This window comes from Phyllobates terribilis, unplaced genomic scaffold (assembly GCF_046119375.1).
Source record: "Phyllobates terribilis strain yellow unplaced genomic scaffold, ASM4611937v1 Scaffold_3__8_contigs__length_932513732, whole genome shotgun sequence".
Classification (NCBI taxonomy): domain Eukaryota; kingdom Metazoa; phylum Chordata; class Amphibia; order Anura; family Dendrobatidae; genus Phyllobates; species Phyllobates terribilis.
Window position 1 is genome coordinate 847,525,710 of NW_027362763.1, and position 15,206 is coordinate 847,540,915.

The 15,206-nt window shown below is 45.4% G+C and overlaps 1 protein-coding gene across 1 annotated transcript in view; it reads left to right on the forward strand.

The window, feature by feature from the left end:
• Nucleotides 1–15,206, forward strand: part of ENTPD6 (ectonucleoside triphosphate diphosphohydrolase 6) — a 41,000-nt gene that overhangs the window by 19,446 nt on the left and 6,348 nt on the right. Inside the window, exons 10-13 of the mRNA XM_073672514.1 lie at nt 596–697; nt 8,262–8,402; nt 8,532–8,588; nt 14,117–14,229. Of these exons, the coding sequence (XP_073528615.1) occupies nt 596–697; nt 8,262–8,402; nt 8,532–8,588; nt 14,117–14,229 (413 nt within the window). The remainder of the gene's footprint in view (nt 1–595; nt 698–8,261; nt 8,403–8,531; nt 8,589–14,116; nt 14,230–15,206) is intronic.

A 15,206-nucleotide genomic window follows, 5' to 3' on the forward strand; every position in this document is an offset into this window, starting at 1 on the left:
TTTGTTGCATTTTTTTTTTTTTACCTTTTATCCAATGTGTTTTTGGTGAAGATTTGAAGCAACTTCTTCAATGTTTGTTTTTTTTGTTTGTTTGTTTTTTTATAGAAAAGTTTTGACTCTGCAACTGAGCTTTTTTAGCCCCAATAGAGAAAAAAATGCACAGTTCAGCTGCCTCTTTAAATGATGAAATTTTATTTATTTTACTCACATACATAGAGCCATTAATTCCTCAGCGCTTTACTGACATGATCATCGCTGCCCCCAATGGGGCTCACAATCTAGATTCAGTATGTGTTTGGAGTGTGGGAGGAAACCGGAGAACCTGGAGGAAACACGGGGAGAACAGACAAACTCCTTGCAATCCTTGGGACGCTGGTAGCTCATCATGAGCCATGTAAATGCCCCTGAACTGCAGCTTGTTACCTACTGAGGTGATCTCACCTGGAATTAGGAATGGACAGACATTTCGATCATGTAGAAGTCTATGGAGATACAGAACTATTATTACTCAGGGGGAAGATTACTGAGAGCGCATATTGTAACTGTAGATTTTAGTTGGAAAATACAAATCTATTCTTTTATTCTTTTTTTCCAGTGCAGCCAGGTGGAGCGTTAATAACGTCTTGTATTACACCAGGCTTTGTCACAGAGTTTAACCACGCAGGAATAACGTACAAAGTGAAGGGACAGAATGACTGTAAGAATACTCCTTCATATTAGTTATATGATAATGTTCTGCATCATTCTTCTATGCAGCTGTGCTACCTAACGTGTTTTGTTTGAGTATTATGTGCTTCATTTATTTAATGAAAGTCTGAAAAAGAGATTATTATGGAATTTGTTAAAGGGAATCGGTCACTCCCTGGGACTTTTCAGACCTCTAATCTGGGCATACAGGTGGTAGAAATGTAAATTAATTTTGACATACTTCCCATCCGGGGGACGTGAAGAAATCCACGCCTATTAGCCTCATTTCTATATATCCCCCCCCCTGCACATCACTGAGCCCTGTGAGGTGCAGTTCCTGTGGCCGGATCTTGCGCCTGCGCGATTTACCTTATACAGAAGGCGCAGTAATCCCTGCCGTCTGTATAGCCTTGTGGAGCAGGAAACTTGTGCGCAGGGTCTGGTGAGTCACGCTGCCTTCCCGGCGCGTCCACACAAGTGTCCTGCTGCTCCACAAGGCTACACAGACGGCAGGGATTACTGTGCCTTCCAAGCAAGGTAAATTGTGCAGGCGTGGGATCCGGTCACAGGAACTGCACCTCAGAGGGCCCAGTGACGTGCAGCGGAGGGGGGAATGTGGAAATTAAGTTAATAGGTGGCGATTTCTTTGCATTCCCCGGACAGGAAGCAAGTCAAAACTAATTTAATAAAAAGCAATTTCAAAGCAAGCTAACCTCTACAGGTAAGTATAGATTCACATTTCTATCACCTGAATGCCCACATTAGAGGTCTGAAAAGTCCCAAGGGGTGGCAGATTCTCTTTTAATATTATGAATAATTTTCTTATTGATTTAAAACACTTGACCTCGCAGTGTGATTCTCTTCGTCAGTACAATTACAGGCAATAGCAAATATAGAAGGTTCTGTATTTGTATTATTTTTTTTTTAGTAGTTAAAAAGTTGCAAATATATATAACCTATTTTTTGGACTATAAGACACACCAGACCACAAGATGCACCTAGGTATTAGAGGAGGAAAATGTAGGCAAAAAATTTGGTCATGATGCCCTGTTATGGGGGTCTGCTGCTGACACTGTTATAGGGGTAATGTCCCCCAATTCTGTTAATATACCCCATCCTGGTATTCATGGCACCCCAATCCCCCATCCTGGTATTGAGATCCCCCCCCCCCTCATCCCTCTTCCTGGTATGTATGGCACCCTTCATCCCGGTATGTATGGCACCCTTCATACCGGTATGTATGGCACCCTTCATCCCTGTATGTATGGCCCCCCTCATCCTGGTATGCTTGGCACCCCCTGATCCCCATCGCACTGCACAGAAAAAAATAAACAATTATACTCACCTCCTCGCTCTTCTAGTGCTTGTTCCCGCTCTGCCGGAATAGTCACTGCTCCCCACGCCGGGACTGTGTGTGTGGGGAGCAGTGACCATTCATTCTCCCTAATAGCACGCATTCTGTAGCCACAGCGCGACTCCTGCTGCGCTCTGCTGTCAGCGTGCCCGCTATTAAAGTCCATGAATATTCACCACACCCACGGTGTAATGAAGGAGTTAATAATGGGAAAACTGCCGCTATGCACTCATGCATTTTTTTCCCCTTCTCCCATGACAGCACCACCTGAGAGAGGGTATCCGCCCACCAAGGACAGGAACCTACTTAATTAAATAGGCGGTACCTCTCCTCCGCATCAGTTTTGGTTCCTGTCCCTGATGGGAGCCTCACCAGGTGGTACCTCACGTACCTGGATTATGGACGGTGCGGCCTGGAGGCCGTGGAAGCAGCAGATGGTCCCTGTTCCCAGCCCGTCTGGCTGCTGCCCGGGTCTGCGTGTGGGGAGGAGGTGCTGTTTTTTTTTTTTGGATTCCTCCCCGCGTGCGCCGGGGCCTGCGGCCGGGTCTGCGCCTCGCAAAGATGAACTGAGCGCGCCGGCCGGCAGGTCTTCCGGGCTGCGCACGTGGGGGTCGCGTCGCACCCTGTGACGGAGCGCGCCGGAAGTCCGGGCTGCGCACGTGCGGGGTGCTGACGCGCCCTATCACGGAGTGCGCCGGAAACCGGGTCTGCGCATGCGCGGGTGGGAAGCTGTCATCCCGCTGCAAGCGCGCCGGGTGCCGCTGGGCTGCGCACGCGCAGAGGGCTAAAATTTAAAAAAAGAGAGAGATTTGAGATGAGCACGCTGCCGGAAGGGGAGGAGCCTAAAGGAGGTGGAGCCCTACTGCTTTTAAGGATGGGGAGCAATCAGGATGGCGGTGTCTGCATCCCCGCCATGATGGATGAGGAACCGCAGTCACCTGGGCAGCAGCTGTCACCGCCACAGGAAGTACAGCAGCAGCCACAGCCATCAAAGCAGCGCAAGCAGCTCAAACAAATGGAACGAGAATCTTCCCATCGACAAAGTCACAGCAGTGAGGGGCGTACGAGTTCCGGCAAGACTGGTCAGAAAAGACTTCGTCAGTCCACCTCCGCCAGATGGGAGCCCTCATGTGAACGGCAACCACCGCCTCCGGTACCCTAGTCTGAACGGCGGTGTGGTGAGTGATCTTCGTGAAAGTCTCACCTTGAATAATGTGCTCTTCTCTCTCTCTCTTTTCCTCCTTCTTCTCCTTTTATTTCTTGGGGCAGGAGGCGAAGAAGTGTAGTGCTAAAAGTAAAAACAGGGAGTGTGCTTTATGCAAAATCGGTCTTCCCACCTCCTATGCCAAAAACCTATGCTCGGACTGTATTCAGAAAACCATTGCAGAGGAGTCCCCCAGGTTTTCTTTAGAATTAAAGGATCTAATCCAGACAGAGGTCAGAGAGTCTTTAAGAGGCTTAACCTCACTCAAAAAGAAGAAGCGAAAACTAGTTTCTTCAGAATCAGAGGAATCAGTGGAGTCCCGTTTTATGAGAGAACTGCCTTCCTCCTCTAATCACTCCTCATCGTCATCGGAGTCTTCGGATGATGATGGGGGGGGCAGACCTTGTTTTTCGGTTGATAATACTGAGAGACTAGTTAAAGCCGTCAGAGGGACTATGGGTATTACCGATACCAAAGTGCCCAGAACAGTCCAGGATGTTATGTTCGGGGGCTTAGACCAAAGAAGGAGACGCTCATTCCCGGTCAATGACAGGATTAAATCTCTGATAGAAAGGGAATGGAAGAAACCGGAGAGGAAGGGTCAGCTGCCGTCATCCTCCAAGCGGAGGTACCCCTTTGAGGATGAGGATGCGGCTAAATGGGACAAAACCCCTAAGATTGACGTGGCCATTTCAAAATCTTCAAAAAAATCCACTCTGCCCTTTGAGGATTTAGGAGCCTTAAAAGACCCGCTGGATAAAAAAGCGGAGTCCTTCCTTAAGCAAACCTGGGAGTCGTCAGCAGGGGCCCTTAAACCGGCAGTAGCAGCGACCTGCACTGCTAGATCTATGATGATCTGGCTTCAACAATTGGAAGACCAGATCAGGGGGAATGTGTCCAGGGAGAAAATTCTATCAGACCTTCCTCTTATGCAGGGAGCGGCTGCATTCCTGGCAGATGCATCGGCAGATTCAGTTAGGCTGGCTGCCCGGTCTGCAAACCTCTCTAATGCAGCCCGTAGGGCGCTATGGCTCAAGAGCTGGCCAGGAGATGTGCAGTCAAAGTCTAAACTGTGCTCAATCCCTTGTGAGGGGGACTTCTTGTTCGGCAAAGGTCTAGATGACATCCTAGATAAAGCCGCAGACAAAAAACATGGATTTCCCACGGTGTCTGGTTCCCGATTTAACAGTTCCTTTCGGAAGAGAAAATACAGCCGCAGTAAAGCTCCCAGAGACCAAGGTAGCTGGAAAGACCGAAAGCCGTATAGCAGAGGCTTCATGTTTGGGGGTCCCTCCTCCAAGAATAAGAAAGCCCCTAAGTGACAGTTCCCCCAAGGTGGGAGGAAGATTGTCCCACTTCCTGCCTGCCTGGAAGGAAATTTCATCCAATTCTTGGATCTTAGGGATAATCAGGAGGGGGCTCACATTAGAGTTCAAAAGCAGGCCCAAGAACACTGTCAAAATATCAGCCCCCAGAGGTTTAGCGGAACAGATAGCCTTACAGCAGGAAGTTCTCTCTCTGCTCATGAAAGGAGTTCTGGTGGAAACACCTGCACCCGAGCAAGGAAGAGGATTCTATTCGACTCTCTTCCTAATAAAGAAGCCGGACGGCTCCTTCAGGACCATTGCGAACTTAAAGAGACTGAACGACCATTTAATCTACAGGCCTTTCAAGATGGAAACAATAAAATCGGCCATAAAGATGTTATTTCCGGACTGTTTTATGTGCGTCCTCAATCTGAAGGACGCCTACTACCACGTCCCGATTTTGCCAGATCATCAACAGTTTCTAAGAGTAGCTGTACAATTCGGCAGGCACGTAAGGCATTTTCAGTTCGCAGCTCTTCCCTTTGGCATTTCCATGGCGCCGAGAGTCTTCACAAAAATCATTCTGGAGGTCACAGCGCACTTGAGCGAAAGAGATATTTTGGTCATCCCTTATCTGGACGACTTCTTAGTAGTGGGCAGATCAAGTCAACTCTGTGCTCTAGCCCTGGCGGACGTCATGGCCAGTCTAAGACGCCTAGGTTGGCTGTTAAATCTGGAGAAGTCAAGGCTGGAACCAAAGAGGGTTCAGTCTTTCCTGGGTCTCATTCTGGACTCAGAAAACCAAACCTGTCTTCTGCCAGAGGAAAAGAAACTGAAGATCAGATCCCTAACATCTCAGGTTGTCAGCAATCCGACCATGACCCTGAGGAGTGCAATGTCTCTGTTGGGTACAATGACGTCTTGCATCCCGGCGGTTCAGTGGGCCCAGCACCATTCCAGATGTCTTCAACAGGAGATTCTGGCAGTGGACAGGCAGCTCAAAGGTCGCCTGAATGGGAAAATATCTCTTCCAGATGTTGTGATCAACTCCCTGGACTGGTGGACATCTCCGGTCAACCTATCTTTGGGGGTTCCTTGGACCTTCCAGGTGTCGGATACAATTACAACAGACGCAAGTGCGGAAGGTTGGGGAGCTCACCTAAGGGATCGTTCTGTACAAAGCCTCTGGTCGGACAGCGCGACAAGTCTCTCTTCCAACATGAAAGAGCTGTTGGCAGCCAGAAACGCGCTAAAAGAATTCAGTTCTGTTCTTCAGGGTCCTCACGTCAGGATAATGTCAGACAACAGATCAACAGTCGCCTACATCAATCATCAGGGGGGTACCAGGTCTCTCCCTCTGATGTTAATAGTGGATCAGATCTTCAGGTTTGCCGAGAGTCGGCTGGTTACGCTCTCGGCACTGCATATAAAAGGGGAAGAGAACATAAAGGCCGATTTCTTGAGTCGTCACATCTTGAAACAAGGAGAGTGGGAGTTGAATCCAGCCGTTTTTCAGCAGATTGTGGATCGGTGGGGACAGCCCCAGATAGATCTGTTTGCAAACAGACACAATCGGAAGACCGAAACCTTTTGCTCCCTGAATCCAAAAGAGGGGGCGTTTGCGGTGGACGCGCTGCAGATTCAGTGGGATTTCACTCTAGCTTATGCCTTTCCCCCTTTAGTACTGATCCCTACTATCCTGAGGAAGATCCGAGAGGAACGGGCGAGGGTTATATTGATCGCCCCGTTCTGGCCCAAGAGACCATGGTTCACTTGGATGAAGAGAATGTCCCAAGCAGATCCATGGGTTCTTCCGGACATCCCGGATCTCCTCAGGCAGGGCCCAGTCTGTCATCCCCAAAGAGCGGGCCTGCATTTGACGGCTTGGATTTTGAGAGGTCGCTATTGACGCAAAGGGGGTTTTCTCCGGATCTTGTTACTACCCTTCTAGCAAGTAGAAAGCCGATAACAACTAGAATCTATGGTAGAACCTGGGCTAAGTTCTTGTCTACCTCGGGTCAGTCTGCCAAAGGGAGGATTCCTATTGAGGCCATGCTAGAATTCCTCCAGAAGGGGTTAAACATGGGACTAGCCACCAGTACTCTTAAGGTACAGGTATCGGCTCTGGGGGCACTGTATAATTATGACTTGGCAGCAAATAGATGGATCATTAGATTTATTAAAGCCTGTCATAGATCCAGACCTATTCCTGTTCCAAGAATGCCTCCTTGGGACCTTAATTTAGTTCTGGAAGCATTAACCAAACCTCCCTTCGAGCCCTTAGAGAAGGTTTCAGAAAAAATCTTAACTTTAAAGACTGCGCTATTGGTGGCCCTGACATCAGCTCGTAGAGTCAGTGACTTACACGCACTATCCGTTAACCATCCATTCACTCAAGTATGTATGGATAGAGTAATCTTAAGACCAGACCCAGCCTATCTTCCAAAGGTAGCCTCCAAGTTCCATAGGACGCAAGTAATCACTCTCCCTTCCTTCTATCCTAATCCTAGGGATTCTGAGGAACATAAGCTTCACACCTTAGATGTTAAGAGGGTGTTAGTCCAGTATTTGGAAGTGACAAAAGCCTGGAGAAAGAGTGACGCTTTATTTATATCCTTTCAGGGGGCTAGGAAAGGACTTAAGGTTACAAGGGGGACCATAGCTAGATGGGTCAGGGATACTATTACCTTAGCCTACTCTTCTAGCAATCTGCCGGTTCCTGAGAACCTGAAGGGCCCATTCCACCAGAGCGGTAGTTGCTTCCTGGGCTGAGAAGGCGGATGTGCCCATCGACATTATATGTAAGGCGGCAACTTGGTCATCCCCCGCTACATTTTACAAACATTACCGTCTTGACCTTTCCTCTTCTACTGATCTGTCCTTTGGTAGAAGGGTGTTGCAAGCGGTGATCCCTCCCTCTGGTGTCTGATCTCTATAAATCTCTCAGGTGGTGCTGTCATGGGAGAAGGGGAAAAGATCCTAGTTACTTACCGGTAACGGGATTTTACAGAGCCCATGACAGCACCCTATTAATTCCCTCCCCTTTATCACTGTGGTGTGCACTTTTTTAAGGTGTTTAGTACATATGTTGAGGTGGTGGTTATGTAGTAACCTGTCTTCGGAGGCCCTCTCATGCTCTGAAACAAAACTGATGCGGAGGAGAGGTACCGCCTTTTTATTCAGTAGGTTCCTGTCCTTGGTGGGCGGATACCCTCTCTCAGGTGGTGCTGTCATGGGCTCTGTAAAATCCCGTTACCGGTAAGTAACTAGGATCTTTTTCTATGTTGTCTGTACAGTCAGAACAGCATGGTATGCATACTTTATGGAAGCTGCAATGTATGGGAATTAATGCTCAAAGAAATGTCAAAGTTCTCAAGTTACAGTGATAAAAAAAAAAAAAAAGCAATGTTTGTTTTTTGGCTATATATCATTTTGATAAGTTTTCCAGCAAAATGACATAGCCATTAACATTGCAACTAGAATGGTTCAGAAAATAAAAACTGCTAAAAAATAAACTGTTGATAAAGGAATTATAAAAGTTAAGTTGTTAATAAAGACTGAAATCATGTAATGTCTAATGAATTATTTCCTTTGCCTCTAAGCATTTTTTGAATCTTCTTCATGGAGTTTCTTGTATCCTTTTTTTACCTTTCTGTTCTTGATATTAAACAATGCTTTCAATTAACTGTGGCTTTTTTTTAATGTACAGTGAAATCTTTATATGACTCATGTTCTAAAAGTGTAGAGAAGATGCTGACTGGCAAAGTAAACCGCGCTGATGAAGTGGCAACTCTGTTCGTTTATGCCTTTTCTTATTATTTTGATCGCGCTGAGGACACACAATTAATAGGTACAGAACTGGGTAGACTTTATTTTTTAAATATATACACATTTATCTATGTTTTTATAGATATTAGAAAATAATTAATAATCATTGGCTCTTTTATTATAACCATGTTTTTTTTTCTTTCTTTTAAAGATCCAAGTGTTGGTGGCTATCTAAAAGTGAGAGATTTTGAAACAGCAGCCATAAAAGGTCAGTCCCTTTGAAATGAATGCTGGGTTAATTAGCTTTTTTTTAAAATCCCACTAAACGAATACAGGATAGTTAAAAAAATAATAATAATAAAAACCGCAGAATCAAGCATAATATACTACTTTTTTAATAGCATTGAGGGCCCTGGACCATGGGTAAATAAATCCCCTGCCACTAGAAGGTTTGCACTAAATAAAAATCATGTTGGTTCCTCTTGGTTGACTGTACCATCTAGGCCTAGGACACTAGGCAGCTCATTTTTAGTTTAATGTCCATAGGAAGCAGACACTACTTGTGCAATTTTTTTTCCTTTTCTTTTTCTTAGGTGGGCATGGATGTGCCCTAACTTTTATTTTTTCTTTCACTTCAGGGAGGATACACCGTGCACTCCACATTAGTGTACTTCCTTACGATCGCCACATCTCCACCGGTCATCCATTCTTGAATGCTGTTGCCGCAGCTGAGTGCTTGTGAATAGTGAAGGGCGCAAGTGCTTGTTACTAAAAGTTTGCTAAGGGTGTTTAGGTATGCACAGAGTAGCGCGGGTGCTCGAGTGACATGTTTAAGTCCCGCAGCTGCGTGTTTACCGACTGTTAGACAACCACAAAACATGCGGGTATTGTCCATGTTTGTCAGGCAATCCCTGCATGTTTTGTGGCTGCCTAACAGCAGCAAAACATGCAGCCGCGGGACTTAAACATGTCGAGCACCCGCGATACTCTGTACATACCCAGGCAAACTCAAGTAACGAGCACTTGCGATGATCACTATTGGTGAACCATGGTCATGAAAGATCAACAAAGGAGTACAGGGGTCTGAATAGGTCGCAAGAGTAGGTGCAACTACCCCGTTTATTGTTGGAGAGTTCCTTTTTACTTGAGTACTCCTGGCTTCCAGCCCTGAGGACTGCTCTTCCTGCATTTCTTCCTCCTGCACCTCAGAAGCCTCCTGTTTGCAGCTTCTGCCGCCTTTCATCCACCAACATAATTTAGGGTCACAGTTCCTGAGCCTCTCCTGAGTACTAGTAGGCCTATTAGTGGGATTTTTTTTATTTTTTTTAGGCCCCATGTCCTCTTTACGGCAAGACTTGCCTAGGCAGCCCCCCATCACACTGGTCCAACTATCTTATTTTCTCGTGCTGTGACAAATGTTTTCCATGTAGTCAACCAGGCTCCCTATGCATGCCTAGTGCTTTATCCTCCTACCCGCTCAAGACCTCTAAGGAGCAGAGCCCTGCAGAGATGGTCAGTCCTTTGACTCAGGCCAGAGGAAACCCAATCTATAGTCCCCCGAGTGCTTGTTAATAGTTCCCTTGTCGGTGTTCTCTTGTCCAGTCTGTTTCCTTAGCTCTTTCTGAGATTGAGGAATCTACCCCCCACCCTCCTCTGCACAGAACTCTCACAAGAGACTTAGGAAATATTCCTAAAGTTAATCTTCTTTAGAACACTCATGGGATAGTGCAACAGCAATTGAGAGCACTCGTCTCCATGCCCAGTCTGAAACACCGCTGACTCAAAATCTGAGCTCAAGGAGGATACTAGGCTCTCCACAGCTACACAGAACTTTATCCAGACCGTGATTGACGCACTCCAAGTCAAGGATGAGTTCACCTCTCCTTCTGGGAAGCGATTACCGTGTGTCCGCACTACTGGCAACATATCGCCTTTCTTAACCACAAAGACTTTGACGATCTTCTTGTCAAAGAATATAAACACCCAGATAAGTGCATGCCTTCCTCTAGGAGATTTGAGGTACTTTTCCATCTTGCAAATGAATTGGATAATCTCTAGAGCCACTACCTTGCTGCTTTCAGATGCGGCGTCCCTCAGTGACCCGCTGGATAAAAAGATTCTTTCTCCCTACCAAATGCGGATTTTTTGGCATCAGGTTCTACCTTACATCTTGCTTTTCAAGGCCTGCTCAACCTGCACTAAGCTTTTGCACCATATATAAGATCCTCCTGAAGAGACCCGAATTTCTTATCGATTGGTGCACACTTCTAAATTCTTAAAAGCCAATTCTATGGCTGTTCGTCTCTCCAGTTGTCACAGATCCTGGTTTGCAGACCCAGCAACAAAAAAAGACCCTACCTGGCCTTCCTTCAGCAGAGGAAAAGCTGTTTGTTAAGCATCTAGGCAAAATTATCAAGGATGCCACAAGGATCAAGAGTGTTTGTTTTGTTTTCCAAGTACTGTAGACGATCCCAGAGGTTTCACTCCATTCATGACCGTTCTTCTTGTGGAGGTGACAAGAAGTCCCTCCTTTATCCCCCCCACCGAGGGCCAAGCAGCCCTCATTCAAACCAAAGCCTTTCTGACACACACGCCCCAAGGCAACACAGCTGTCTACTTCCAGGACCTCCAGCACATGATGGTCCCTACCCGATCACACACACACACCGCTTCAAGTCTCAAAACATCGTTTAAGATGGGGGGTGGTATCTGGGGGGGGGTCACAAGATCAAATTCTTCTTTCTGCCTCCGAAAAACATTTTTATTTTTATTTCCCCCCTCTGATGTCTGGACTTTGCTCTCCTCCAAGCCATCCACAACCTTGAGCTTCAAATCGTTATTGTTCCTGTCTGTTGCACTGCCTTTTGAACAAACAGCCCTGAGGGTCTTCACCAAAGTTTTTGCCCCCCTCCAATGGCACTCTGTATCACAGGGGAGGTAATCATCCTTTATCTGGCTGATCTTTTGGTGAATGCCTGGGAGGAGAATCTGAGTCTCCAAATCGCTTTGGATTACTTAGACACGACTTCTGTTGGCTGATAGTAGTCTTCATCTGTTCTAACGCCATCGCAGTGCCTGGAATTTCTAGGCAGGAATTTCAACACTCAAGTGGGTAGGGTCCTTGTTCCCTCAGACAAGCTTTCCATTCTTCAAGCTGAAATGAGTGTTCTGGGCAGCATGTTCTTAGTCTTTGAGGTTTTAGTGTGCTTTCACATTGCATTTAGTTACACGTTCATGGGCCCCGTCAGGGCTTGCGTCCGAACCTACCTTCCCCCGCAGCAAAATGGTATTTGGATGTGTGCGACAAAGGGGCCATAGATTATAATCTACTAAGTCTGCTTATCTGCCTCTAGGTGTACACGCCCGAAAATGATGAACGGCTGAGCGCACATGCACTCTGCCGGCACCATTATAGTCTATGGCCCCATCGGCGCTTACTTCCGAATCCTGTCTTGTGGGGGGTGGGGAGGGTTTGGATGTATGCCCCGATGAGGCCACCGAGCATGTAACTAAACACAATGTGAAAGCACCTTACTCTTTGCCTAATATCACAACTTTCCATTCTGTCTCGCTACTTGGAGCAAGTCATCACAGCTATTTTCCCTTTTGAGTCCACAGAGACTTGGAAGTGTTTGACAGCCCCATTCTGCTTTCTGTCAGATCCTTCCATCCTCTCCAAAGTCTGGTGGTGACAATCGATGGCAAGTTATGAGCCTGGGGTGTGGTGTTCAACCATCACACTACTCAATATCTCTGGAAGTATCCCACCTCCCTATTCTCCTGGAACTGAGAGACATTTTTGGATCTCTCTCCCACTAGTCCACCCTACTCGATGACTACCCACTATGTTTGCAGGTGGACAGCTTAACAGCTGTGGCCTTCCTTACACTGGAATCCCCTTTGGTATGAGGGAAATAGATTCTTTACTGGTAGGAGCATTTCCACTGTCCACATTCCCAGCGTGTAATGCTGGCCCGTGGACATTTAGTAGAGAAAAACAGGATCCGGTAGAGTGAGCTCTTTTCCAAAAGCTCTTCAGCCAGCCATGCCTTAGCTAGCTAGTGCACCTCAGATGTAGACCTTTTTGCATCCCAACCTATACCGCCAGGTCCTGATTACCTTAGCAGTGGAGACTTTGGTAACTCCTTGGACAGAGTTTTCTGTTCTCTTCTCTCCTCTTGCCCTTATAACCTGGATTCTCAAGTAGGTCAAGGCAGAGGACGAATCCAGTGATGCTAATGGCTCCGACTGGCCTCACTGAACTTGGTACTTTGACCTTACCCAGTTGGTCACAGACTATCCATGGCCCTGAACTCTTCTGTGGAAAGTGGCTTTTCTTGTAGCAAACTCAACTTACTTCAGAGTTCTCCATCAGGATAAGGTAGTCTTTATTCATCCCCAGGACTGTTCTTTACACTATGTGGATCCATTATAGGTGCCTTCTGGCATTCTCTTTGTGATTCCTGATGTCTCACGCAAGAGCCTTTCGACCTTCAAGATGACCATTTTCAAAAGGATCAGGTCGCTGTATTGGAAGCTTACAATGCCACGGGCAAATCTTCCACAAGCGAGGTTGAGCGTCTATTTTTCAGGTCTGCAAGGCTGCCACACATTTTCTAAGTTCTACAAGATTTCCTCTGTGGCTTCTGCTGATGTCACCTTGAATCATAAGGTGCTGTAGGCGACTGTCCTGGTAGACAACGCATATGGTTAGCTTTTTTTTTTCTCACAAATTGGGACTGCCCTGGTAGTTCCATGGTACTTTGTGCCCTAATGGTATTAACGAGAAAATTGGATTTTTGAACTTGCCTTAAATTTCCTTTTTCTCTTATTACAATGGGGGACACAGCTCTCTCACTATTCTTTGTCCGGGATCATTTATGATTGCCTGTGGGCAATGTTTTTTGTTTTGTACTTCCCCAGTGTTTCGACAGCCCATTGAACCTCTACAAGTAAAATTCACAGAACTTTCCTGGGCTGCCAAATGTCAGATCTGCTGGTTATGCGCTGATAATTCATTCTTTCTTGCATCATTGCATAACTGAGATATGTTGGGTAGGCTATAGGCCAAATTGGTTAGGTAGTATATGCTCAGTTGTCCTAATACTATACATACAGTGGGGCCTCCATTACAGCTCCGCAGAGGTTGTTAATGAACCTTAATAAATCTCCATTCTCGAGCCCTAATTGTGTCCTACATAATCCATGCAGGTATCTAGATGGGGCATTTTTACAGATGTTCTATATTTTTTTTAAAGTTTGGGTAATGAAGAAAAAACCCCATTCTAATATCCTTATGACCTAAAAAAGCGTATAAAAAATTGACACTATTTCTGATAACAAGTAGTACTAGGGAAAAATCAGTGGCTGTAGGTTTTAATCCCTCATATCCTGCTGGAAGCTGAATACTTGTGCAGATATTGGTCATGGGGGAAGACTGCTTGCCTCCATGTAACTGACATTTGCATGATTCCTAGCTTTCATCAAGAGGATAAATACTGCTTAAGAAATGGAAAATGGGACGTACCCATAGTGATGGTGCAGTCTACCTTTACTAGCGAGCACCCTTGATATGCCATGGGTAACTTATTTAATGGAGGAAGGGTCTTTAAAAAAATTCTAGAATAAGGGGATTCACATAATGGAGCAATGAGGAAAATCTAACTTCTTTACCTGGATAATACAAAGAATAGATAATTTAAGGTTTACTGGTTATGACTATGTATATATGTATATTGTGTCTGTAGTATCTGGAAATATCTGTAGAATAAATGTGCTTCTTTTTTTCCCTGTTAGAATGTACAAGTATAGAACAGACGGCAGGCAGCAGTCCGTACCTCTGTATGGACCTCACATATATCACACACATCCTTCAGGATCTTGGGTTTTCAAAAGATAAACGCTTAAAGGTAACGTTACTGGTTTGCCCAGTTATTTTAAAGGGGTTTTTTATATTAAAACACATGTCCTTGTGCCTTATAACCTCAACCCTGGTTTTGCTGTTGATGGTTTTCTTTTTTTCCTCTAACTTTCCTCATACCTATGTCCTGATCTCTATTCAGCCCCCTACCGTAGAATACATTTGCTGTGTGTCAGTGCTATATGACTTTTATTTTCCTTAAAGACACACTGTGGGCAGAATTAAAAAGCTTACACAGAGACTGAGATGGAGGAACACAACACAGGGATTCAGGAGAGCTCTGAAGCAAAAATCACGCAACCCAAGCCTGTACTTGGCAAAGCTCAGCTTGCTGTAATATGTCTTCGTGAACATCATTTCCAAGAGCTTATCCTTAGTGATATTCGGATTGTAACTATGGATGGGGTTACCTAAAAAAGGGGCTTAAAAATTACCAAAAATATACGACATAGGTGGACAAAGCTGTAGCTGAACATTAACCCCTTAAGCCCCGCGGGTGGTTTGCACGTTAATGACCGGGCCAATTTTTACAATTTTGACCACTGTCACTTTATGAGGTAATTACTCTGGAACGCTTCAACGGATCCCCCTGATTCTGAGATTGTTTTTTCGTGACATATTGTACTTCATGATTGTGGAAAAATTTCTTCAATATCACTTGCGTTTATTTGTGAAAAAAACGGAAATTTGGCGAAAATTTTCAAAATTTTGCAATTTTCAAAATTTGAATTTTTAAGCCCTGAAATCAGAGCGATATGTCACACAAAAGAGTTAATAAATAACATTTCCCACATGTCTACTTTACATCAGCACAATTTTGGAACCAAAATTTTTTTTTGTTAGGGAGCTATAAGGGTTAAAAGTTGACCAGCGATTTCTCATTTTTCCAACAAAATTTACAAAACCATTTTTTTAGGGACCACATCACATTTGAAGTCACTTTGAGAGGTCTTTATGACAGAAAAT